Consider the following 26,253-nt stretch of genomic DNA (forward strand, 5'->3'; position numbering starts at 1 on the left):
AAACAGTGTTCTGAGCTGCAGTATCAGCAATGCAAAACAGACTTTAAATAGTAAATAGTAGTAGTATTCAAAGTGGTCTGTAGTTGCTTCATCACTCTTTTAGTATGTGGATGATATACTGTGTAAATTTAAATTGTGACTATGATCTGAACCAAACAGGGAAAAATGACTCTGCATCACCAGACGGAGGTTCCTGTGACAGTGCAGTACATACAGTTTGTCCTGCTTTTATGTGACTTTATCTTACATTTCTACATTATATGGCTTTCTTCAGTGATAATATCACTGAACGTACAGCTCAGCAACTTTTCATTTTTTCTTCTTTCTTCAGTTTAGAATCTGCATCACTCATAAAGAACTTCGTTGGGAAAAGAATCGGTTAAAGAGTGGTGCTTTTTTACAGCCAATTTAATCTGAAACTCAAAACTTAGCCTGCTCCAGACCAGGTTATGAGTCTGGCATAAGTTACCATGGTGATCTAGCCAGGTTAAAAGAGAGCCACCTTTGTGACACTGAAAACTCTGACTTTAGACTCAACATAGCTCGCTTATACATCAATCTCACCTCATAGTGGAGCCCTCTGTTGTGAGCTGAGTTTAGCCAGTTTGCACACTAAGAAAGGTAATCTGCTGGACACATCCTTTCTCTGCATATAGACGTGTAGTGCTATTTGTTTAAGTACCAGAGTGCACCTATGATTCTCACATGGACCTATGCATATGCTTAAACTTTGGCTGGTCTCAGGTCAGGTAAACACTGTTCATGTGGTGGCAAGTTTACATACATACATGAGCGCTCTCTCTCTCTCTCTCTTTCTGTTGCATCACCCTTTTCTCACTAGTGAAATGTCAATATGACTGTTCCAATTGTTTTTAGTTTAGTTATCTTCTCTCTCACCTTAAATGCAAGGTGCCACATGAGCAAAATGCCTACAGAAAAAAAAAACAGAAACAAGCTGGACTCCAAGCTGGAGTCATTGAAAAAATGATTGAATACTCTTGAATACTTTTCATTGGGGGCCACATGAGAAATTGATCAGGCTGTTGTGGGCTGGACACAAATTATATAAGGTCATGATAATGTCCAAATGTCTGATAACGGAATGGTCAGAAGTGTTGTATATAGAGCACTTCTGCTGTTGGTCACCCTTTCTGAATTATCATGTGATAAATTGTGGGCTAGTATTTTGTTGGTAATGTCTAGAACATGATGTGTTACAGTGAACCATGCTGCTGCATACAGGCTGTAATGATACTAGCGACAAAAGTAGAAGAACAACATAAACAACATGGATGTTCAGCACTGAGTGAATAAAGTTACAGTTTAATATAAAAGATAGAGTTCATTATCATTACCAATGAACACAGCACTGACCCCTTTCAAAATAAAGGTCTGACAACAGTTTAATGGTAAGCAAAATACGATTCACTGTCTTTGCTAGACTGTTAATTTTTGGTATTTCCATGATGGCCCTGTGGGCCACATGAAACCTTTCAGTGTGGCGCATCCGTTCCCTGGGCTGCATTTTGCCCAGATCTGTTCTATTCTCTCACAGACAAAAAAAGTGACACCACCAAGGTGTCCCTGCACCTTGGTGTGTGCATCCAACTATTTCTCTATTTTCTCTTGTAAAATCCATATACATATGTCAAAACAAAATGATGGGCTGCCTCTTGCGGTGATATTTTACTCTTCACCGGTGTAATGAAGCAAAACATGTCCATTTAGATGTGCTGATGACCCCAAGCTTTGAGTTGTTTTTAGGCCTGAACAATTAATCAAAATTTTATCAAAATTGCAATATGGTGGACATCAATTTTCAAATCACAGGAGGTGCAATATGTGTTAAATGTAAAATGTATGTCAAACTACCATTTTAAATTCAGTATCATCATGCTGCAGAAATAGTCTGGTCTATGCATCATATTTTTACAGACTTAAGAAATGTTCTTTGTTTGGTATTTTGCAAAAAACACAAAATGATTATATGTTTTAAATGAACATGAGAATACTAATGTAAAAATTAGCAATTGAAACATCAGTCAAAATAGTCACAGTTAGGTATTTTTTCAAACTCATTCAGCCCTAGTTGTTTTGGGGAGCACATTGTTCAAAGTGGTTTGTTAGTTCTGTTACATACTGCACAGTGAAAGAAAGAAGCATAATTAAACCAATTACAGTTTTTTCCTATTAATTCAGTTCAGTTCAGTTAAATTCAATACACTTTTTGGCATGTTTTACAAATAACATTGCCAAAGCATTAAACGTACTAATTCAATTTAATAATGATATTAAAGAAAAAGGAAACACACAATTAATGAAAGAACCAGTAAATGTGTGTGTGTGTGTGTGTGTGTGTGTGTGTGTGTGTGTGTGTGTGTGTGTGTGTGTGTGTATGTGTGTGTGTGTGTGTGTGTGTGTGTGTGTGTGTGTGTGTGTGTTTTCTAGGCCTGTCACAGTACATGTATTTGTCTTGTGATGTCACAGCATGAGCTTCATGGTTCGGTATACGATACATGCACAACAAATACAACAAATACATGTGTTTTTCTGTCAGTCACAATTTAACTGTCCTGGGAAGTGTGGTAACACTCCAATTCAGCGGGTGGCGGTAAATCACCTAAACGCTGTTTGCCAACTGCCATTAAAAAATGAACAGCAAGTTGTGTGGGACTATTTCTGGTTCCATGTGGATTTCAATGGCTTTTCCTCTTTTTTTTTAGTAAGGTTGATGTTAGGTTTTGAAAGTTTATATGTAGCTAAAGTGAAACAAATGGAAACTCTCTTCTTTATGCAGTTTTATTTTGTATTATTCTATTTATTTTTGTACTTTTAGAACATAAAGAGAAGCTTTGACATGTCTGTTAGATATATCAAAATATATTTATATTCACGTGTCCTAGAACCTTTAGTTTTACACTGTCACCTGCTTCTCTGAAATAAGGTATTGATACATTACATCTCTCATAGTATTCTGCTCTGATTGTATTGTATTTGTGACACTGTATCTGAGTTCAACAGTGGGACAATACCTTTGTGACTTATATTAGAACACAGTGACAACAAATGGCAAATGGCAAAAGGAAATTGAACAACACTTCTAGTTGTTGGAACTTGGTATGAGAGAGAGCCTGTGAGAGCTGGGCCTTCAGCCTGTATTTTTTTCTTCTTCTTCTGCCTTTATATTTTTGTAGTAGGCCTTCATCATGCCTGCCCTGCCCTGCTGTTAACAGTGCATTTCCCCTGTAGCCTCAATTAAAGCAGGCCATCAATGAGTGGTCTGAAAGGAGGATGGAGGCTGCGGATCTCTATGGGGAGATATCGACTCAAATAAAGAAATCATGGTCAGCAGTGATGAGCTCCCCAAACAATAAAAGCATGTGATATGCTATCATGTGAAAATCAATAGCTAGTGGATACAAGGCCTCTTTCTCCTGTTTGCTACTCTGAGTTGTTTGGATGAAAGCAGTTACATGCTGACTCAGTGACAATAATAGGATCGGTGGAAAAGAGCTCACGTTGACAGCAGCATGGGATCATCTTATAATTAGGGAGAGGGATGATCATGTGTAGAATGTTAATGCGTGTGTGTGTGTGTGTGTGTGTGTGTGTGTGTGTTGCTGCTTGTATAAGAAGATATGTTGCTGTGGAATGTTTTGACTAACACAAATTACTAAATGCCACACTATATATTAAAAAATGTGAATTCAGCCAATCTGCATTCATTCTAACTCCTCTGAGTCAACACTGGGCATCAGATCTTTTCTCTGTGTTTATATTTCTATCCAAAACTTAGTTCTTCTTAGAGACTTGTTCATATGAGTCTTACAAGTCTATATTGGAAATCTGGCAAACATGTTAAGGTATAGCACCAGTGTATTTTAATATATGAAAGGGGACTTTATTTGTATTTGCTGACATAAATTAACATTTTATATACTAATGGAATTTGGTCAGTTAAGGTAAGTCAAGGTGCTTCAATACAGCAAATGCTTTATAATAATTGTATTTTATTTTACAATTTATGCTGAAAAACTAAAGTAATCAAAAAGTACCTCAACAGGTATGAAAGAAATCTGATACCACAAACCTTCAGACAATGGAAGAAAATTATGAACACACTAAACCTGTTAGAAAATAACAACATTTAAGAATAAATAAATAAATATATGGTGTTACATTTGAAATTTTAAAAAATGCCAGGCTGTGGCTTAAAATGTACTTACGTGTGTCGCCCACTTTTCTGCACAAAACAGCAACTATTTAAACATTTGTAAAAGACCAACATCACACATTCAGCTTCTGTCATCTCCAGTGGAGGAATGTAACTAAGTACATTCTAAGTAACATCCATATTATATTACTTTATAGTTCTACTCAATTTTTTACTCCACTACATTTGCCACATAGCTGATAGGTACAACTATTAGTGACAGGGAGCAATTTACTGCACAGACGTTACTTTTACTTTTCATACTGATAACAGCTGATAATACTCACATGCTTTTACTCCAGTAGGGTTTTGACTGCAGGACTTTTACTTGTAGTCTGGTATCAGTGTTTTACTGACTGAAGGATGTCAATATTTTATCCAGCACAGCTCACCTGTCTGAAGATCACCTGGTCCAAGTGTGAGACTGAGTTCCTCTGTCGATTGTTTGTGCTTTATGATGTCAACCTGATCAGGTCCTCGTTCTTTAATTCTCAGCTTCTCTTCTAATGTTCTAATGTTCTCCTCTCAGAACACCTGATTTATCATGACTTTACTTAGTTTTATGTCTCCGTTCTAACACAACTCACCCTGCTGTACTAACTGGCAGAGGTAGATTGAGATATTTACACTGTGCTGCCACCCAGAGGTTGAAACCAGCAGTGTTCAGATGAATGCTGAGGGCAAAGGTTCTGTGCACTCCACCAGCCTCCTATCTCTTGGATTGGGAGGATCCAACTTCGCAGGTACAACTTACAATGAGAGTCAGCGTGTGAAAAAACTGCACCCCAAGCTGGAAACACAACCTACAGTAATTTAGAATGTTTTAACAGCACATTTTATTGCAGATACTACACTTTACTCACTAACTGCACAATAATATCCTTGCTCATTTAATTAATATACAGCATATATTTCAAAGTTATTAAGTCTTCTTCAGTGACATTTTAGATGTGGGGGGAGGTGGGGTGGTGCCCTAGCACCCTCTATTGACCAGCCACCACTGCCTAAATGTCTGTAAAATGCTACCTGAGGAACTAGACAGTACAATCATCAGAGAACTCAAACAGCCTGCAGAGTGTCATCAGAGCAGCACACTCTGACAGAAATACAGTGGGAGCAGTTTGAGATTTATTAAAAAGCGTTTAGTTCATCTAAAATACATCTAGCAGGCCAAAGAGGTACATGACAGTCGCTGAGACAGTGGCCTTAAATTTATATCAGTATGCTTTTTGCTTTTCGCAGTGACAGTATTATATCACAGTATTACAAATACATGGATGCAGGCTATATGCTCAAACCATGATTCTACCTGATAAAAAAAGACATGTTTATTGGCTCAAAATAGGAATGAAAATGAGTTGTAGTCCTTTTGTGAAAAGTAGACTGCCCCATAATGCAGGTTAATCAATACATGTAATGTCATTCATTCTCAGAGTTAGACAAGGGCTGGATTAGGCATCTCAACTGCATGTATTTGGCAGAAACCCCCCAAAAACATAAATGTAAATACAATAGTCCAATAGTCCAATAGTGTACCACAGGTCAGGTCTATCAGTACATTTATATACAGCAGCAGCAGACACACATCCAGCACAGCAGAGGGCCTTTAATTTAACAACAAAACCAGCGGAGCTGCTGCAGGATGAAGTTCCACAAAAAGTAGCTTGATGTCTCATATCAACCTACTGTTGTTATTTATCAGGTTTCAGATTAGGCTTAATCACATGATTTCTCTTCACTGTCCTCAGTAGCCTGTTACAACAAAACATGTCCACATTGTCCAAGCACCCTGTGCACGAAGGACAAGCTGTGCCATTGTTCAACAAGTTTGCTGCCACATATAAGATCTCAGGTGAAATTCCAAGTGAAAACCCAAAGCATGCAAGAACAGTGGAATTATACTTTATCAAACATACCTCTGCGTTAAACAGCTGACTGGCAGAAACAGCTGCATATGATGGATTTACCTTCAACAGCAGTCTGTGGTGAAATGCAACTCTGTTGGCCAAAATCTTCCAAAAAAGCCATCCAAACACTAAAAAAACATGAAGTGACTGAGAACTTTTCTTTTTAACCTTGTGATCACTTATTAGGCCGACTGTATCAGACGCGGGTGGCGCAGCCTTCTGCTGGACTCCAGGTAGCTCTGAGAGCAAACTGAATACTGAATCTGTCTTAGCTTATCAGAATGATTTTGAAAACACCAGATGACTTGTTTTAATGGATTTCATTGGTTCATAATATGAAGAATTGTAAAATATGATTTCAACGAGGCTGTTCAGGCAGATGGCAACAGATAACAGACAATAAACTTGCCAGCTGCAGTGAAGTTGAAGCTGCTGCAGGTTATGTTCATTCCACAGTTGATTAATACAAATGTTGTATTTCTGCCTCAACAATTATTAATAGCACCAAATAACACACTGAAGATCAGGTTGAACCCACATTTCTTCTTATTGTAATTAATGTTGCTTGAAATATGAAATGTATGTTTTGATTGCAGGTTTTACCTTCCGGTGTGCTTCTGTTCAGGAGTAGAAAAATCCACAGTAAAGCATGTTACTTTTGCATTTATCACCGCAAAATCTGTGTCGTGGGTGAGTGTGGCACAGGTGGTGGTGACGTCACAATGTACCGCCCACCCCTATTGTCTGGTACAGTGAGTGGATGGGCGCCTTGACAGCTAACTGCAGACAGATTATGAGGGGGCTTTTTTGTTTTGCTCATCAGAGGATATTTTTTTAACAAGGCTGTGGTGAACATGAGCATCACTGTGACTTAATTGGATGAATTTTGCCTATTTGAAAATGAAACATGTATGACATAATGGTATTATGTAATAACTAATGGTTCTTTGTTTTACTGAATATGGATCAAGTAAATGAATGTTCTGGGCTGAAACTGTAAACAGTGAACTCTAAACATGCCATCTGCTGAAGGCAAACACAAACCATAAACTAACCTATGACCTTCCAAAGGGCCCCTCTGTCCATTGTGACCTTTTTTATCTTTTACGATGTCAACTCTTCAGTCATGGCCAACTATTTCAGTCTAATTTGCCGACCATCCTGCCATGAAAATTGAACATGGGGGCAGAGGTAGGGCCAGGTTATTCTGCCCTTTTGTGTGCTTTGGGATCACACACACAATTTCATGGTTAGTGATCGGTTGTACTGAAGAGACAGACTGTACAGAACAGTGGAGCTGACCTCCACTTCCCTCATCCCTCAGTATCTCACTGGTGTGCATGCAGGTCTGTGTGTGTGTGTGTGTGTGTGTGTGCGCGTGTGTAACCTGGCCAGTCTAGTCTCAGTTTCCACCATTGCTTTCACTGCTACACTACAGAAAATCAAATATTATTTCATTATTCTATTCTGTCTCAGTCATTCTAAAATGCGATAGGAGCCACTCACCATTTTATTATTGATTTCATGAAAATGGATCTCGCAGACTTTCTCCACGACATCCTCAATTTCAAATGTTACAAAGCCAAAACCTGCAGAGGAGACAGATGGGTAGAGAGAATAGTGCCGGGGAGGAGAGAAAGAAGGCAACAAATAGAGAAGAGGGGGAGGAGGGGACATGTGGTCATAATTTCACAAAAGTACGATGCACTCACAGATAAGAACACTCATTTCTATCGATTAAGAGGTGGAAGTGGAGCCCTTCTCCTTACACAGAGCTCTGCTTCCTCAGGTTTACTCAGCTTTATACTCACGGTTCAACAACAATGATACAGGAAACAAAATGATTCACATCTCACACAGAATAAAACAGCCACACAAAATTGTAACAACAACAACAACAACAATAATAATAATACAATTATTATTATTATTATTATTATTATTATTATTATTATTATTATTATTATTATTATTAGTAGTAGTAGTAGTATTATTATTAATAATAATAATAATAAGCAGCAGAAGAAGAATACAGTTTCAAGATAAGCGTCCAGATCAACACTCCAAGGTAAGTGGGGAGTGCAGTAATACAAGGTAATAACAATTTACTAGTATTGGCTGGAACACAGTGCAAATACACAATGTACACAAAAATACACAATTTATTGAGGTTGTACTTTTTTCTTGTATTTCAGTGGCTGTAAGGTATGTCTGTGTGTGTCTGTGTATTGCAGTGGCAAACCGTGACTAGAGCTGGGACTTCAGTTTGGCCAATACTTAGCCAGATACTCCAAAAATGCAGCAAAATTGTAAAAATATTTTACTGGAATAAGCAGCAGGCAGCAGGTAGGTTGTGACAAAAAAGCCAGTAGAGGTCAGCAAACACCACACAATGATAGCAGAATACGTAATTTTTGTGTAGAGTTTTCTGTACTTAAATTTGTAGTAAACAGTAGATAATTGCCATTTACTCTGTTACTATAGTTTGGATAAGTTAGAATTAAGTTTGTGTTTGACATTAAGAGCTGTAATCATCTGTATGAATCATTTGCGTGAGTAAAAGTACAGATTTGAAAATCTACTCAAAAAAAGAACAAGTACCCCAAAAATGACTTGATTACAGTAATTTGAGTTTTTGTTATTAGTTACTTCCACCCCTGCTGATAGAAAATCAGACTCCATTCATCTGATCTGCATTCAGCTCTTTGCACACTGCACTGCTGCACATATGTGAACACACATATCCAGACAGCTACAGACATCAAAGACGTGTGACATACACTCTGCATTTATTAATCAAATTTCAGCTGAGGGTGCAAAATCTTAAACTAGTAGAGGTGTGTCTGTCACCTGTCTCTGTTATCATGAGTTTCCAGCTATAAGCAGAAGAAACGGGATATCAGTGTTACAGGCCACATAATCAGAATCAATGATCAAGTATTGAGATGTGATAAAATGGTCAGGTGATGGTGCCAGTCTGTGTTTAATAAAAGCATGAGTACTTTTCACTATGTGGCACATAAAAATCTTATCAATATATTTATTTGTTCGTATAATTTGTCACTTCATTGTAAACTCAACAGGACTTTTGTCATAATGCTTTGGGAATGATGACTGTTTTATTAGTGATCTGATGGTTGTTGGTTGTTGGCTGTTGCCAGCTGTGATCTGATACTCTGAAGTTAATGCAGCAAAAATTAAACATGCTCATACAGTGTGTGTCAGATGTGTTCACATGGTGTGTGGACTGTGGAGTTGATGAATATTGGCCATTGGCCATTAGTGCTTTATTTTAATGTGCTATGGCTGACTTAACCTTTGTTTTTATGGGAGGAAACACTAGAGAACTTTGTCCTGGTTGATGCTGAAATGTTTGGTGAAGTAATTTCTCAATTAAAACCAGCAAACCTGCCTTTTAGATCCCATTCCTACATAGTTTTTTAAAACAGTTTATAGCTTTTTAGATGAAGATGTTCTTAACATTGTAAACAATTCGCAGTTCTTTTAGATAGACTTCAGAATCTGGTTTGCCTCTCTGGTCTCTGGTTTTTAACTGGTTTAAATCTTATCTCTCCGACAGAGAATTTGATGTAACAATGGATGAATGTTCATCAAAAAGCTATAAAAATCGATTGTGGCGTCCCCCGAGGCTCAATTTTATGTCCAACAGTCTTTAATCTTTACATGCTGCCACTTGGAAACATCATCAGGAGGCATGGCATCAGTTTCCATACTGATGATACACAGCTGTATGTCACCATGTCTCCTGATGACTTGGGACCAATTGATATCCTTTTAAACTATATTTTAGATATCAAGTCCTGGATGGCAGAAAACGTTCTTCAACACAACCAGAACAAAATTGAGGTCTTAATTAATGGTCCTGCAGCTCAAAGAGAGAAACTCAATGCAAAATTGAAAGCCCTGGCACTAAAACCCTGTCAACAAGTGAAAAACCTTGCAGTTATCTTTGATTCAAATCTTAGTTTTGAACCATATATTAGAAGTATAACCAAAACTGGATTTTATCATCTTAACAACATCACTGAAGTGTGACCATTTCACACAGAACGTCAACACAGATTTTATTGTGTGAGGCAGAACTGGGTTTCAATTTTGCAGAAATAACATCATTTAATCTTTATTTTTCATGAAAAAGATGAAGCAGTGCTCAGCAGTTGTTTGATTCTTTAGACCTCCTGTGTAGAGTTATCATTGATCCAAAATAAATGCAAATAAAATCACAATGGGAACACTGGTCAGATAAATCAGACAAATTAGATATGTTCCTTAAAAACTTTAATCCCAAATACTAGCCACAATGTTTCCAGTGTTGGAGACAGAAAGAGGATGAGTGGAGAGAATAAATGGAAGCTAACTAGTCTGAACAGGCCTAGTCACTCTCCAGCCCACCATCTTTGTTCTACACAGCATACAACCCATCAATACAAACTCCAGCTTCTTCGTGTTAGATGGGAAAATAAAAACATAAAACCTTTATTTTGTCAGCTGTCACTTGCCACCTGTTCTCTGAATGACAACATGCAATTTTTCAATCTGAGGTGTGTAATAAGTGCTAGTAGCAATTATCAAAGCGTTGGAATGGAATCTCACACTTATCAAGATTTGTAAGGCACACCTGTATTACTGCACGCATACACACACACACACACACACACACACACACACACACACACACACAGAGAGAGAGAGAGAGAGAGAGAGAGAGAGAGAGAGAGAGAGAGAGAGAGAGAGAGAGCTGTGTCTCTCATACAGGCAGATCTGAAGTCTTGGCTGCCCTCTATGTGAATCCTCAAACATCAAATCACAATGGATTTTTTTTTTTTTTTTCAAATCAAGTATCAAGGCAACATTAACACTTGTCTAGGGTTGCATCATTAATTTACGCATCTACTAGGAAATGTTTACATAGTATAACGTTCAATAAAGTGTAGTGAAAACATATATTATGACATGCCATTTAGAAAATGAATATATACCTAATGTGAAGTTTGAGAATAAGAATGCAGCTTAATATATGGAATTAAACTTGATATACAGCAGTGGCCCCCACTTCAGAAGCCAAAAAATATTCATGCCCCCCCACCCCACATCTTTTAATAAATCAATAACTGATAAAAAGGAATCCAAGTTGAATTTTACTTCAATAAGGTTAACATGACATGACAGCATCAGCAAACTGTTGTTTATTTCACCTGCATATATGATATTCATTTAACTTTGGTGGCAGTGGCTTCATGCCACCCAGTTTGGGCACTACTGAAATACAGAATGAAACCTGAATGTCTGGAATGAAAGTCTGAATATAAAGAATGAAACTTCATTATAAGGAATTAAACTTGAATATATGAAATTTGAGTTTGAATACATGGAATGAAAGTCTGAATATATTCATTATAAGTCTGATATATGGAATGAAACTTAAGAATACTGAATGAAATATGGTGCTGTCTTGTGTGCATATAATATTATTAGGGTTGGGGGAAAATCTATTTTGTTAAGTATTGTGATTATTATTAATTTATTTATTTTTACAAATTTAAATCAATATGCTAAATAACTAGAGCTTAGTCTGTTAGCTTGATGCTAACACATAATGGGAATAACCATTAACATCCTAAATGAAATGAGCATTGCTATTACGATAATGTTATCTTAAAAGACTGGTCTATTTTACATCAAACGCTGAACATAAAACGACATGTGCTCAAACTTTTAAGCATATATTTCCTCTGTGGAAACAAAATAATATCTGTTGACTTCATGTTGTTAACTCAATCTGTTACTTGGCTTCAACAGGCCACGCTGCACAGTTACAGCAACCAGGTTTAAAACCAAGGTGGAGACATTGTGTGCCAGGAGAGGTAGCACACATATAATCTATTTTATTTATTAGTTTCTTGTGGCACTGCTGAACAGGGACAGCTAAATGTAGCTCTTTACTTCAAAAAGTATATATCTTATTCATTCTATTGTATATTTTATTTGCTAGTTTTATAAGCAGTCAAGCTCAGGGTTTTGAAAAGACGGTTTTCAATTTCATATGTGAAGGATGGTAACTTAATGGCTCACATTCAACAGCCCTCTGAATTCCCTGGATTCACAAAAAGGCTTCAGCTGAAATATTGTTCAACTGGATAACTGTTTTGCAAAAGTTTCTTATATTGCTCATAGCAGTGAATAAATTTCTTTGACTGAATGGTTCTGAATACAGTTAGCAGTATTATTTTGGTCCGTACTTGCATTCACCAGGATGTTAATTATATCTTCATTACATAGGATTGCAATGACTGGATTTCAGAATAATATGTAGGGTTGGGACAATATCTTTGTCTCCAGTGTTGCCAAGTAAGGAAAGTAGCTATTGGCTGTCCTAAAAGTCGCTAGAAGTTGCTAAACGATGTCATCGCCTAGTTTGCATAATTATCAATTTGCATGTAATTGTAATGGATGCTATTGGAGAGAGGAATAACATCATGGGAGAGACAAAAAGTGAGTAAAAAACACCCTAAATATGTTTAGAACTACAAATGAACTTTCTTCTGTTGACTGATTTGTTTTTGTTTTTTATTTTGCCATTGAAATAGGCCATCACTTCTCAAAATAAATTCATGACTTAAATGCTTTGTCTAGATTCGTTTTCTTAAGTTTGGTTTAGTTTCTAACCTTATGCTCCACTTAGGAGCCTACAACAAGTCACAGTAAAACATGATTTTTTTTAACTATAATTTTTTATACAGACCAAAAAGAGACAACTGAAAAGAAGAAAATGAGAAAATGATGGCAACTAGTGTGGCCCTTTTTTTTAGACCCCCCACACACACACACACACACTGTGCTGGCTCACAGAGAGAGTACGTCATCTTCATTTTGGTCAAGGCTTTCTATGGCAGGTTCAGCAACTGAGGGAGCTGACTTAGATGAATAAGCAGCTGATTTATTTTATTAATTGTAATGTGACAATGAAGAAGCATTTACATTTACATCCAGCTTTGTAAGCCAGGGTGGGATCAGCAGCAGATGTGTGCACGCGTGACTCATTTGCAGTCTGAATGTGGAGTGGTGCGGGTCTCCTCTCTGCTCTGACTGAAGCTGGGATCGCTGTGCAAGGCAACTGTGAAACTGACCGTCTGTGAGCGCTTTGGGACAGGGGAGGGGCTCCCGGCAGCACCTGCTACTTGATGAGGACAGTAACTGCAGAACAATACGTGCTTTCATGTCAGAGTCTCCAAAACACCAGAAAAGTCTCCAATAATACCAGAAAAAGTCACTAGATTTGTTGCTAATTGGTTTTGGCAAAAAAGTCGGCAAGAGGATTTGGAAAGTTGCCAGATTTAGTGAGAAAGTCGCCAAGTTGGCAACACTGCTTGTCTCCCAAGTTAATGCTACCACAATAGTTGGGTTCTGATTTGATATGTAACTTGATTTCAAAGTACTGCAACTTGATATTACATTTTATTTCTATTTTAGTTTGCTTTTTTAATGCTAGACCACGAGGAAAAGTTGAAAAATACACTTCTATGTGATGTAAATTATGAGTCATATTTCCAAAAACAATATAGGCTAAATCATGTCAGTCTTCTTCAGTTTTACTTCAGCAACATTATTGCTATACTTCATAGTAACTAAAACCAAAAGACATCTAGCTGTTCCTGCTCAGCAAGAGATTGTTGTAAGAAAATAAATAAAAAAGAGACATAAAAGTATGTGTGCTGCATCTCCTGGCACACAATGTCTCCAACTTGTTTTTAAACCCAGTTTTGACGCTTTGAGGTCTGACAGGGTTAAGCTGGTCTGCTGATAGCCAAACCCAGCAAGAACGCCATGCCACTTCTGTAACTACTTCCCTATTTTCAAACTGGCGTCTGCTGGTCTGTGTTAGTCTCTGTCTGCCTGTGTTCACTACTTGAGCTTTGAGTCTGGGAAGAGTCAGCTAACATGACTGCTTACATCCATGGACCACTTTAGTTGCATGGCAAGTGGGCATAACGCACAATGCTATTGGCTACTGTAAACACCAATCAATGTATGCAATAAGTCCATCCCTATCTGCCTGTTTTAGGAAACAAATGATCAGTGAGCTCTCTGCTGGCTGTTTCTTGGAAACTTTGACATAACTGCGTCACTGGATCACACACAAAAACACAAAATCACAAACAAAGCAATGGCTGCTCAACACTGGGTTGTCTGAGCAGGCTGTTGACTTTGTGTCAAATTTGATACTAGATGTTATGTCTGGGGTTCTCCAAGTCTTGGGTCCACTTTTGTTTATCATTAATGTTAACAGTTCAGGTCAAAATATTGCTAATACAATTCATTTCTATGCCGACAGTACAGTCATTTGTAGTCAGTCAGTGTTGCCACCCTTGCTCAATCACTTGAATACCTGCAGCCTGCCTTTTGTATTGTACAATTAAAGTTTATTCATTTGAAAATTGCGTTTTTTGATCAAAAAAAGTAAATTGATGCAGTTTTCTAACAATACCTTCTCTTTCCGACCTTCAGTCAGATCTAATTATTGACAAAGTACAAGTATTTAGGTAATTTAATTGACGATTGCTCAACTTTTAACCCTTATTTCAGAAACAAATCCCGTTGAAAATCCTGAAGAAAAATAGGTTGAGACTGCGTTGCTTCCCTTGCTTGACTATGGTGATCTATTGTTTATGCATGCCTCGGAGGACCACAGGTCACTGTACTGTCAGTCGATGCTGTATACTATTGTGTCATGCAGGGCTGCCAACTCTCACATAATGAGCATGAGACTCATAACTGACACAGTTTAAATGGTCTGAAATGCAGAGCGTAACATAAGATAAAAGCTGGACTTTTCACAGATTGTCAGTAATCTGTCTGAACAGAAAGTTCACAGCAACAATGAATGTGATGCTACTTTTAAAACAGGCAGGCAGGTCTATACCAACCCAGAGGCCTGTGTCACTTTGAAGGATCACAATATACATCTGTGGGATGTTTAATGGAGCTCTGATTCACAGTTTCCTTCTTTTTGTTTTAGCTCTGGTCTGTCAGCTCTTTCTCATTACAATAACAGCCTTTAAGACATTTGATTGACCCCTGCTACTTTATGTCAGGAACCATCACACAGAGTTCAGTTTTGACACTTCTTTCATCCCCCAGGAGATCTGACAGATCCCAGAGGCTATTGGAATTGCCAGCAAAACAATGCAAGCGGTGGAGGGAGAGTAAACAGAAGCAGGGGAAGTGGGTTGGGCTATGTGCTTGGCTAACGGTTGACCTGTACAGACCGGTGCCTCCAAGCCTTTTCCTCACCATCTTGAGGTCTCTCATAAACAAGATGGACGAGATCAGAGTGAGAACTCTGAAGGTGTGTGTAAGAATACACACATGTACACCTTCAGAGAGCGAAATATGCATGCACACACACAGAAACACACGCCAAACACTGTTATTAGCACAGACATGCCCCTGGTCTGATACTGCAACTACAGACACAATTTGCACAAATTGTAGCTGTTAGTTCTAGCATCTATTTATTCAATTTTTACCCATTACCTCTAAGTCACCTGCAAAATGTGAAGAATTAGCACAATGTGCAGATCCTTCAATTTCTTTTAAAGCTGCTATTACTGCTGCTACTACTTATGTTTTAATTTTTTCTGTCTATATTTTTCTGATGTATGGAGAGAAGCCATTTACAGTTTCATTGTAAAGTGAGTATAATGACAATAAAGATCTTTCTGATTCTGACAAATCTGCTTTCATTGGTCTGTCTTTACTTTGTGAAATATTACATAATTTGACCTCTTTGGACCTTGAGTTATTGATATAAAACCTTGTGAAAAATTTAGTGGGGAAACTCACAGACATCTGAGACATGGGCCTCAACTAAATATGATTTTTAATTGGTTAGTGATGTGCTCCACCCCAGGCGGAAAACCTCAAGTTGAAGTCAAAGTGGTAAGCCTTGTTCATGTGTTTATAATGTTTGTGTGTATGCTGTTTGAAACACTGTTCTGTCCCTATCTTGACCAAGGGTCCAGACTCACCTACTCAAATAAAGGTTTAATAAAAAAAAGTAAATAAATAAAAAAGACATGACTTGATTTTAGAAGACATGCAAATGGGAAGTCAGAGCCATTAAAGCTCAGGCAGTGGAATGTGTGCAATCTTAAAAATATCTTCAGACAATTAGTGACTCAAAACTTAACTTTGAAACAAACTGTGAAGCTCCGCTGTTCATTTGAGTAAACTTCCATTTCCACATTATATCATGCCTTTATTGGATCAATTTCATCTTTTTCTTTGGTGGCATCATTTGGAAACCTATCTTCAAAGAACAGAAACTCCCTGAATCAAACTGCTAAATGGTCTGCTGATCACAGCTTATCCCAGCACATCTGTACACAACACTGTTTCAGTGAGTAACCAGCTCGGTTTGAAATGATGACTCTCACCCTTTGTACAGTGAATTTTAGCTTCTTCCTTCTGGGTAGATGTTTAAAGTCCCAAGGTGTAGAACAAAGTGGCATAAAAATAGCTTTGTTCCAGCAGCCATCTCTCAGAAGAACAAGTTGTACATTCCACAAATGCAACAGAAGCAATGTATATTAATTGATTGTGTACTACTGCACAATCAGTCTACTGTAAGCATTTTACATTTTGGCTAATAACTCATGCACTGTAAAGAACAGAAGAAAGATATTTGTACAGCAGGTTCATTGGATGAAGCCGATTCAAATTACATAGGCCATGCCCAAACATTTTCCACCAAATTGGATTTTTTGATAAACAAAATTTTCGCTTCTTTTGGCACATATTCCATCCAATCTTCACCAAATTTGATACACACCATATTTAGAGCACCCCGAACAAAACTTATCAGTTATTTCTTCATATTGTTTAGTTTTTCTGTAAACTGATTATCAAACTTTTGAAGACATGGCTTGATGCGTTGTTAGTCCTGGAGTTTCACAGGAAAACAGCATTGCTGAATGTCCCAAACCTTGGCCCGTTTTCAATCAAAAAACAACCCCCACAAAAACATCAACAACAACTGCTTCCATACTGCTTGTCTGGTGTAATCCAAATCTCTTGTAGCCCCGACATATCATTTGCATTTGACCCCCCACCCCTACACCCTCTCCCACTCAGCTACCATAAAAATGGTCTTGGTGTATTGGGATTGATATAAAAGAGTGGTGTGGATGTGGTTGACAACATATTTTGTCTGCCTGTGTGTGTGTGTGTGTGTGTTTGTGTGAAATTTGAATCGTCAAAAGCCAAATGGTCTCTATTTATATATTTTCTTGATCAAGATCTTTTCTCCTATTGGATGTGTGGTATAGCATGTTTATGCAGGTGCATGTTTGAAGTCTGTGAGAATAGTTTGCAGCCTTGTCTGGCTGGTCATTTCTCCAGCAGACAGCCATGAAGAGAAGCCTAAAACTAGAGGAGGCTCTTGCTACAGTCTTGCAGCAAGAGTGTGAGGAGAGTGAGCAGCATGTTACTGAGAGGGATGTTACTGAGGAGGGTGTTACCAGCAGTGAGGATTCATCTGAAAGCCCGGAGGGATCAGGGGAGGAATTCCTGCCAGGCACAGAGGGGCCCTGCAGCTTGGAGGAGGAGAAAGAGGAGAAGAAAGAAGAGGAAGAGGCAATGGAGGATGACAACTCTCCATGGACATCAAGAAATGGGGAAATCCTGTGGTCTCCCACAAATGAAGAGGCCCTGCTGTTCTTTCCCCCTCCTATCTTGCCCCAAGGCCTTCTCTTGCAGGTTTGTGGCACCTACTCCTGCCATCAGCAGACAGGCAGGTGGCCCATGTTTCTGCTCTACCACATGATAGACATATCATACTATAATGCCTATGTCCTGTTCACCTCTGTGGACCCCAGCTGAAACAGCGCCAAGTGCTTCAGACAGCATCTCTTCTTGGAGCAGGCTGGCAGTGCTCTCATCGCCCCGGCCATGGCAAAGAGGAGCCATTTGCCACGAGGACCGTCTGCAGCCAGCCTGGTTGTACAAGCAACCATGGTCAGGAAGAGGAAGAGGAGGAGCCACAGCCAGTGCCCTCCAGACTGCGTGTCTTGTGCCAACAGCACAGAAGGGTGTGGAACCAGTGCACCAAATGTGGAGCACATGCATGTAAAATGCATCTCACAGAGATCTGTGGTTTATGCCTTGAATTGTCAACACGCACATGACAAAACACATGACATGACAAAAAGGGCATAAAAACATAAAAAAAAAAAAAAAAAAGTTGTCTAACATTGTTGAAAAGATTAGATTTTTTATTTATTTTAAGTTTTTTTTAATAAACTCTCATTGCTCCAAAAGTAATGCATCAAAATCAATGTCATTATCAATTATTGATCTAATCAAGGCTGTAATAACCTCATTCCAAATATTCCACTTTGCACCTAATTTTTGGAAAATACTGCATATTTTATGTTTTTCTCATTGAAAAAATCAGGGGTTCTTATGACATGGGCATAACATAAAACATAAAAAATATTTCAAAAAAAATAATAAAACACTTTATATCTGGTTATCTTTATATATGGTTAGGTCTGAAGTTGTTTAAAAGATCTGATGTGATGAAAGTGAAAAGAAAAGTATATATTATATTTTTACTACACTTTTATGAGAGGGGCTATTTTGGGACCTAAGGGGGGCCTCAAGGGTTAACCTGCCATATGTATTCAATGCTGAATTGGATCGTGACCATATTTATGAATATCGTACATACAGCAACACTGAAGTGCGAAACTTTTCATACCATTCTCCCTACAGGAGGTGGTAATGTAACATTAAAATTAAATATTTATTCAGTTCCCTTGTCTTTAAAGCTACAGTAGGCACCACTGTTTTGGCATAATTGAGAAATAATTTCATAAAAACCTATTCTTTTTATGAAATTTATGCATATTGCAAATCAGGTGTTCTGAGAGAGAACTAGATTTCTGCAACCTCTCTTTGGCTCTGTTTTCAGCATTTAGAGAATCTGCCCCGTGCCACTAAGACTCTGAATCAATGAAGGAAACTACTGCAGGAAAAGTCGCTATAAAAAAGGATTTTAATAAAGAAAAAAAGAGTCTAATGAGGGGGCGGCACAGTGGTGCCTGAGTTTGAATCGCCCAGCTGGCAGGTTCTCCGGCGTCCTCCCACAGTCCAAAGACATGCATGCTAGGTTAATTGGTGACTCTAAATTGCCCGTAGGTGTGAATGTGACTGTGAGTGGTTGTCTGTCTCTATGTGTCAGCCCTGCAATGAACTGGCAACTTGTCCAGGGTGAACCCTCAAACAAGTGAGTGTTGTGAGCTCATGTGTCTATGGGAGAGTAGAGAGAAAGACATTTTTAAAAGTCTCTTTATGTTCAGCTCTCAGTATTTCTGTATCTTCACACTGAATCTTTATGTTTTTAAATGTAGTTTCTCTCCTCTCTTGGTGGTTTTTACTGTCAGGTGTCAGGTTTATTACACACAGCTGATGTCTGTTGGTCTGTACTCGCACACAGTAGCCTCGAAAACTGTTGCTTGTGTGCATGAAGCATGTGCTGCTCATCTAGTGGGAGGGGCTCAGGACACAGAAACAAAAACTTAACCCATATGAGACTCAAAAATCAATGAAACTTGGTACACAGCTTCTCCATAAGCATGTGCACAACATATTGAAGCATGATACCAACAGGTGCCACCCTGTGGCCATTAATAAAATGGCATGTCTCTTGAATTGTTTATTCAATTACAACCAATTTTGGGTATTTTTTTCATACATGCATTGCCAAAACTTCTTGTTGGCACTCTTTCAAAAGGTTGCCAGTCAGAGGCAGCAGCAGCAGATGCAGCAATCACACACATTTTCTTAAGAAAATTCAAATATTCTAGTTCATTTAGTTACTTTAATGGGGATTAAATTTTTTGTTATTTACTCTAGGAGTAATATATTTGAGTGTTTTTTTAAATTGTTATTTCTCAGTTTTCAAGCCCTTGGAACCTTTGTGTTCTTCTATCACATTTACTGTGTCCCTCAGCGTCTTCAGAGCTGTTCCAAACCCAAAACATTGGCGCAAAGTGGACAACACTTTATATGGACTGAATGACATCTCTTGTAGAAGTAAAGAGTAAAATACAAATGAGCAAGTCAGAGCAGTGTGGCTCATTTCTCCAGGCATTCACCACAGCTTTTGCAATTTTGACAATTTTTCATGTGTTTGTCTGACTATTAGGGTTGGGCGATATGTTGAAATATTATATTTTCCAACCGACCACCCTCAGCCCATCCATCAGTGATTGGCGATATCTCGTCCCCCTTCCCATCTCCTCCTGACTTATTAGGTCTCAGCTGGGAGATGTGTGCCCAACAAACAAAAAGAACTCACAAAGTGGTAAGCCATTAAATCTTGTCATACCTATTTTCCTTTTGAAACAGAGATATACAACCATACACCTTCGACTTCAAGTTTCTCTCTTTTCATTGAACTAAGTCGAGCTTTACTCTTCATAAAACACACTTCATTCAAAATCAACATGAAATATGTAAAACTCACCAAAACCATCTTTGTTAGTCTGTCCATTCATCCAACAATCACCAACTCTGGTTTGGTCAAATTAAATCCTTAATTCACAGCATACAATGAATGCAAAGAGTCCGACACTTGAGACTGTTTTCCTCTCACTCCTCACCCAGTTCAGAGCACTCATGGTCCAGCTGAGTGGGTGTGTCCTGTGCTCCTGGATGAGAGTTTGTTGCAGAGCAGCGGCTGGCACTCTGCAGACCATTACATTGGCAAAATAATACGACAAATGAATCAATCATCAATGTTATATTCGTCCAACCACCCAACCCTACTGACTTTGTAACACTGCATAAATGACTAATTAACACTGCGTGACTGCATAACACTATGAATCAGTGAAATTCACTAAAAGCATATGACCCATTTAAAATCTGGGTGACATCAGTCTACTCTGCTTTTTCACTATTGTTCGTCTTTGCTGACATTACTACATAACTGGTGTGTCTGTACTTTAACTGTCATCAAAGACAAACTGTAGAGAGACTGTATAGATTGGCGTGTCACATGTGAACACAGGAGGAATATGATGTGTTAGCTAACAGAGACATCATCTCATCTGTGGGTTTCCTTCCATTTACTCCAGCCAGCTGCCAAATAAAAACAACAACACAAAGCTCAGAGCCACCCACATAGGAAGCTAAGATATAATAACTATTGATTAGTCTGGCAATAAAAAGAGAAGCACAGAAAATCACACTTGTATTTCTCCCTGAAAAAAAAAAACCTCTACAAAACAAAGCCTACAGAGAGTCCAATATGTGAGAATGGATATAACAGCTGCTGTTCTACAAGATGTGTGAGTAAATATTCTGGGGATCTGTTACTGCCGACTGTGCAGCTAATAAAAGCCAGGGACAAATGAGAAAATTCAGTCACTCAAAGTTTCTGAGTAACACTGGCTACACATTTGTTTGTTTCTCTCAATTAGGGTGCTCTTCATGTTTTCACTATCACCATCACCATCTCTTTCTGCACCCAGTTTACTCCCAAGTGTCAAAGTCATTTACATACAGCACACACCATGATAGCATCGTCACAAATGGCATCCAATTTCTACACCCAGTGGGAGCTCGCTGGTGTGTGTGTGTGTGTGTGTGTGTCTGTGTATGTGTCCCAAAAGTGGATCTTGGAGTCGTTACACATTCATTGATATTGGACTGCTGAGCCAACAAGGGGCAGTTTCAAAGGTCGACTGTTGGTCATCTCTTTAAATCATGCAAAAATATTTTAAACCCTCTGGTGACTTTATATATATATCAGTGTTTCCCCTAGCTTTTTTGCTTTGGGAGGGGGGGGCGCCTGGGCTGGAATGAGTGTGGTCGTCGTTGGGGTCCTTGCAGGACCCTCATGTCAAAGGACCCCATTACCATGATTACAGAGCATTTGGACCTGAATAAACAGTTAACACTGATTTGTGTTCACATTTTTTATTTTAGCAGTGGAACACTGTTTTATTTATTTATTGATTCATTCATTCATTTATTTATTTATGCATCTATCCATCCATCAGGCACAGCGTTATGGGCAGACAATTGGACTCGAGTCATAGGGACTTGGACTCGAGTCGACTCGAGTCGCAAATTTGACGACTTGCATCTCGACTCGGACTTGGAGGGTCAGAGACTCGAGACTCGAGTCGACTTGAGACAAGATGACTCCCCTCGACTTGAGACACGACAAACGAGCCCCTCCCGCATCACTCGTTCACCTGACTGCTGCTCTCTCCTCTCTCTGCCTCCCCCCTCGCGCGCCCGCTTCGCCACGGTGCAACGAGCCCCTCCTTCACCTGACCGCAGCGCTCTGCTCTCCTCCTCTCTCTGCCTCCTCTCTGACAGTCAGTCAGCTGTTCTGTCAAAAACCTGACGTGTCGTGGCTTCTATACCTATGGATGTTAACATTAGAGCTGGACAGTATTACGTTACAAGGCTGGTAAACACATGGCTTCGCTGTTTGTTTTTGTTTTGTTAGTTTTTTTTTACCCTGCGCTACGTTGACTTTGCTCGTCTCAGCCATAGACTGTAAAGGTCTCAGCTTTATGGTCATCACCTTTTTAAAAAATATTTAATAAATCTCTAAAGCCTCTATTTTCTTCTTCTTTTCTTCTCTTTTATTTTCTTCTCTGTGCATCGGACTTCTACCAACCGCACATAGAGCATACTGAACAAAAAAAAGACAACGTCAAAGTTTGATGGGCAAAGCATTTGTGTGTGTTTTTTGGGGGGTTCTTCACTATATTAAGGACAACTGGGGCGGGGGGGGGGGGGGGAGCTATTATGATAACTCAAATATTAGATTTTTTTCCACAAATAGGCCTGTTTTGAAATATTTTAAATAATTACTCCATAATTTAATGTTTATAGTTTCTGTATCTATGGTCCTGGCACCCCCTGCACCCTCTAACCTGGGCCCAGGACAACAGACCTGACTACTGTTAGTCTCCCCCCCCCTTCAGCAGGAATCATGGCAACTACGAGTGTCCCAAAAGTGGTCAACTTTGGATACAAAAACTACAATTTGGTTTGAAACATGTCACATCTTTATTGGAATGTAGCCTTTCCCCATCTACCTTGGTCTTAATGGTCAAACATGTAATGTAAGAATAGATCAAATTAACAGCTTTATGCTTTAATCCATGCAGACTAGACTGCATGCTCTTTTTTGGATGAGAAACAATAGTGAGAGACTTGACATAATCTGCGACTTGACTTGACTCGACAACCTTGTGACTTGACTCGACTTGACTTGACATAACCTTGTGACTTGACTTGACTTGACTTGCCCATGACAAAAAAACTTGGGACTTGCTTGAGACTTGGACCGAATTACTTGATACTTGCTTGGGACTCAGATTGGAGGGACTTGTGCAATTGTCTGGTTATGGGTGGGCCTAACGGGCCTGGGCCCACCTTAAATGAATGGGAGAACATATATTTTCTTAACTTATTTTTAAGTATTAAAATCAGCATTTTAATACACCCTTAAGACAAAAAAGTTTCCATTTGACAAAAAGAAAACATTTATTGAGCTATTATCATGTGAGGTCTGGACCAATCACTCTCTCTCGTGTTAAAAGTCATTGTAGCTCACCCATTATTCTTCGTTTCTCTCTCTCCTTACAATCAATTTAAAGAGTAATCCAGCCAGATCAAATGAAATGCATTAAAAGGAATAAAACGACAGTTTTCTTAATGAACTGATATACTGATCTACATGATCCATAGTGAAGATAAGGAGATATCCTGTGCCATTTGAAATAAATATAAACTTGCAGACTGAAACTTGTGTGTGCTAGTCGCCATCCACAGTATGATACCAGTGATTTTTGTTAAAGTGAGATTACTAGTTGGAAACAGTGTTAACTTTTGTAATTAAAAGGCCCAACGGAAGTTACGGTGGCTCACCCAAAATTAAAAAAATAGTCGTGGTGACGTTAACAGGGGCAGGAGATTGGCAAGCACTGTGGTCAGGGCTGGGAGAGATGCTCTCATTTTGGCTAACACTGGCCACAGAGCTACCTGTGCTTCCCGCCTACCACGTACGCCAATATTTTTGTTTGGCGAGGTGAACAGTTGGGAAACCTTCGGTCGTCCATTTACAATTTTTGTTTGTTTGTTGCTGTTGTTGCTTTTTACCGTAACAGTGGGAAACACTCTCTCCTCCGCTCTCTGAGTGTGGGTGGGTGTGTCTGTACCAGTGCATCAGTGACGTGCAGTGAGGTTCATGGCTGGTGAGGCACTGACTCTTTCAGAATCAGATTTACAAATATATGAACCCAACAGAGTAGCTTATTCACTATTTGATTGACAGCAGTTAACAGGTTATGCTTTATATCTCATATCAGCATTACGTGACGCATATTTAATTTAAGGTCAACCCCCCAGAGACAAAGCAGGAAAAAATACAGTTGTCAAACAGCAATAGTCTAATAAATTTAATTGACATTTAACATTAAAGGAAAGTAAAGTCATAGAATGCTGCTATATTATTCTTAGTATTTGATTTTCATGTGTACTGGAGTGTGTTTTGACTCACTCAGCTGATCCTGACACTTAGTTCACATCCTAAACCTGTTCTGCCTCAGGACCAGTTTGAGAACAAATAAATGACAGTCAACCAAATTATAACACAACAGAAACAAAACTACATCACCAATTGGAAAACACACATAAAAGTACACAGCAAAATTCAGTGCTATCTGGACCTAAACAGATAGTACATTGTGGCAAATGACCTGACCACAGTGCCTACGAACAAAGAACCACGCTGACAAAGTGCAGACTCAGTGACCACAGCCTGGCCAACAAGACAGACAGATACAAAAAAACAACACCCTGAATTCCATTACATAAACAACATAAACAAATTACCAATCCCACTGGGAGAACATAGAAAGAGCTGCAGTCTAGCAGTAGAATGTCTTAAACTGCCACACTTCGAGGGACAATGAGTGACAACCCCTACTCCATACACACTCATACACACACACAAACACACATGATTTATTGTTAATGTTATTACTATTACATACTTATCTCCAATACCAAACTACTGATACTAGATTGTGATTCTTAAAGGAACTTTAATATTGTGTAGATTCTGGAACTACTGGAGCAGTAGTGTTATCTCTGCCATAAACACAAAATATTATGTCAAAAATAAATTAACCATTTCACAGACAATCTAACCTGTTGGTAGACATTAAGATAATATGGAAATAATCAATGAACCTCATGCAAGAACCACTCATACAAACAGATTTGTTCTTAAATGGTGCATATGAGTGATTTAGGAGAACTTGCTGTATTCACTAATTTTCTCAGATTTGGAATTTTCTTTCAGATATGAACACAATTTATCAGGTTCAGACCTGTTGTAGAGTCATGTGCAGTCAGTCTGCTGGTATCCAAACCAAAGTATTTCACTAATAAATGTATATTTCATTAGTTTGAAGACATTTTGAGTTTGAAAAATACATTACATCTCATAATTATGTCAACATTATTCTGTTTGACCGAATTTCTAATTAGAATATTGTTGTAAATTTACACATAACGCCCCTCATCATTAATTTAGTGATGCATTATTACCTGCTGTCAAATGTACTGGCTGTATATCTGCACATGCAGGTTTATAAAGTTGCTGTCCACGGGAACATCCTCACTTATTCTGTCCTCAGTCTCCATGATGGAAACTTGCCCTTCACCCCTTCCTCCTTGCAGTCATTGTTCACCTTGTTGTTGATGTTTCTTCTTTATATGAGTGACAGTCCAACCTTCAGGTAACACGGCATTAACAGCACTTGTGTTTCCCCTTTCTTTGCTTTAGCAGATCTAATTTCACTGTTGATGCTGTTAAAATGACAGATTTTCCTTTATTGACCTCTGAAGGCAGGACTTCACACTCAGAACTCGTGAAGTTCTTCTTATCACTCTTCAATGCCATTTTCATGAATGAACACCTCCTGACATATGGGGCAGGAAGCCCAGCCTTATATGGTAATATATTGGGGCGTTATTTATACTAATTTACAAGTCTCATGCACATGCAAATAC

At 38.6% G+C, this 26,253-nt stretch overlaps 2 protein-coding genes across 6 annotated transcripts in view; one reads left to right on the top strand and one right to left on the bottom strand.

Annotated features, from left to right (window-relative positions):
• LOC146327339 (RNA-binding protein Musashi homolog 2-like) overlaps positions 1 to 26,253 on the bottom strand; it is a 386,994-nt gene that overhangs the window by 73,003 nt on the left and 287,738 nt on the right. For all 5 annotated transcript variants that reach the window (XM_084716755.1, XM_084716754.1, XM_084716753.1 and 2 more), the window contains exon 8: positions 7,627 to 7,709. In XM_084716755.1, coding sequence (XP_084572881.1) covers positions 7,627 to 7,709 — 83 coding nt within the window. The remainder of the gene's footprint in view (positions 1 to 7,626; positions 7,710 to 26,253) is intronic.
• The window catches only part of LOC146327341 (uncharacterized), a 57,655-nt gene continuing 49,555 nt past the window's right edge, over positions 18,154 to 26,253 (top strand). The window contains exon 1 of the mRNA XM_084716251.1: positions 18,154 to 18,230. Coding sequence (XP_084572377.1) covers positions 18,154 to 18,230 — 77 coding nt within the window. The remainder of the gene's footprint in view (positions 18,231 to 26,253) is intronic.

The sequence above is a fragment of the Lutjanus erythropterus genome, chromosome 4, assembly GCF_056507025.1.
Source record: "Lutjanus erythropterus isolate fLutEry1 chromosome 4, fLutEry1.hap2, whole genome shotgun sequence".
Taxonomy (NCBI): Eukaryota; Metazoa; Chordata; class Actinopteri; order Lutjaniformes; family Lutjanidae; genus Lutjanus; species Lutjanus erythropterus.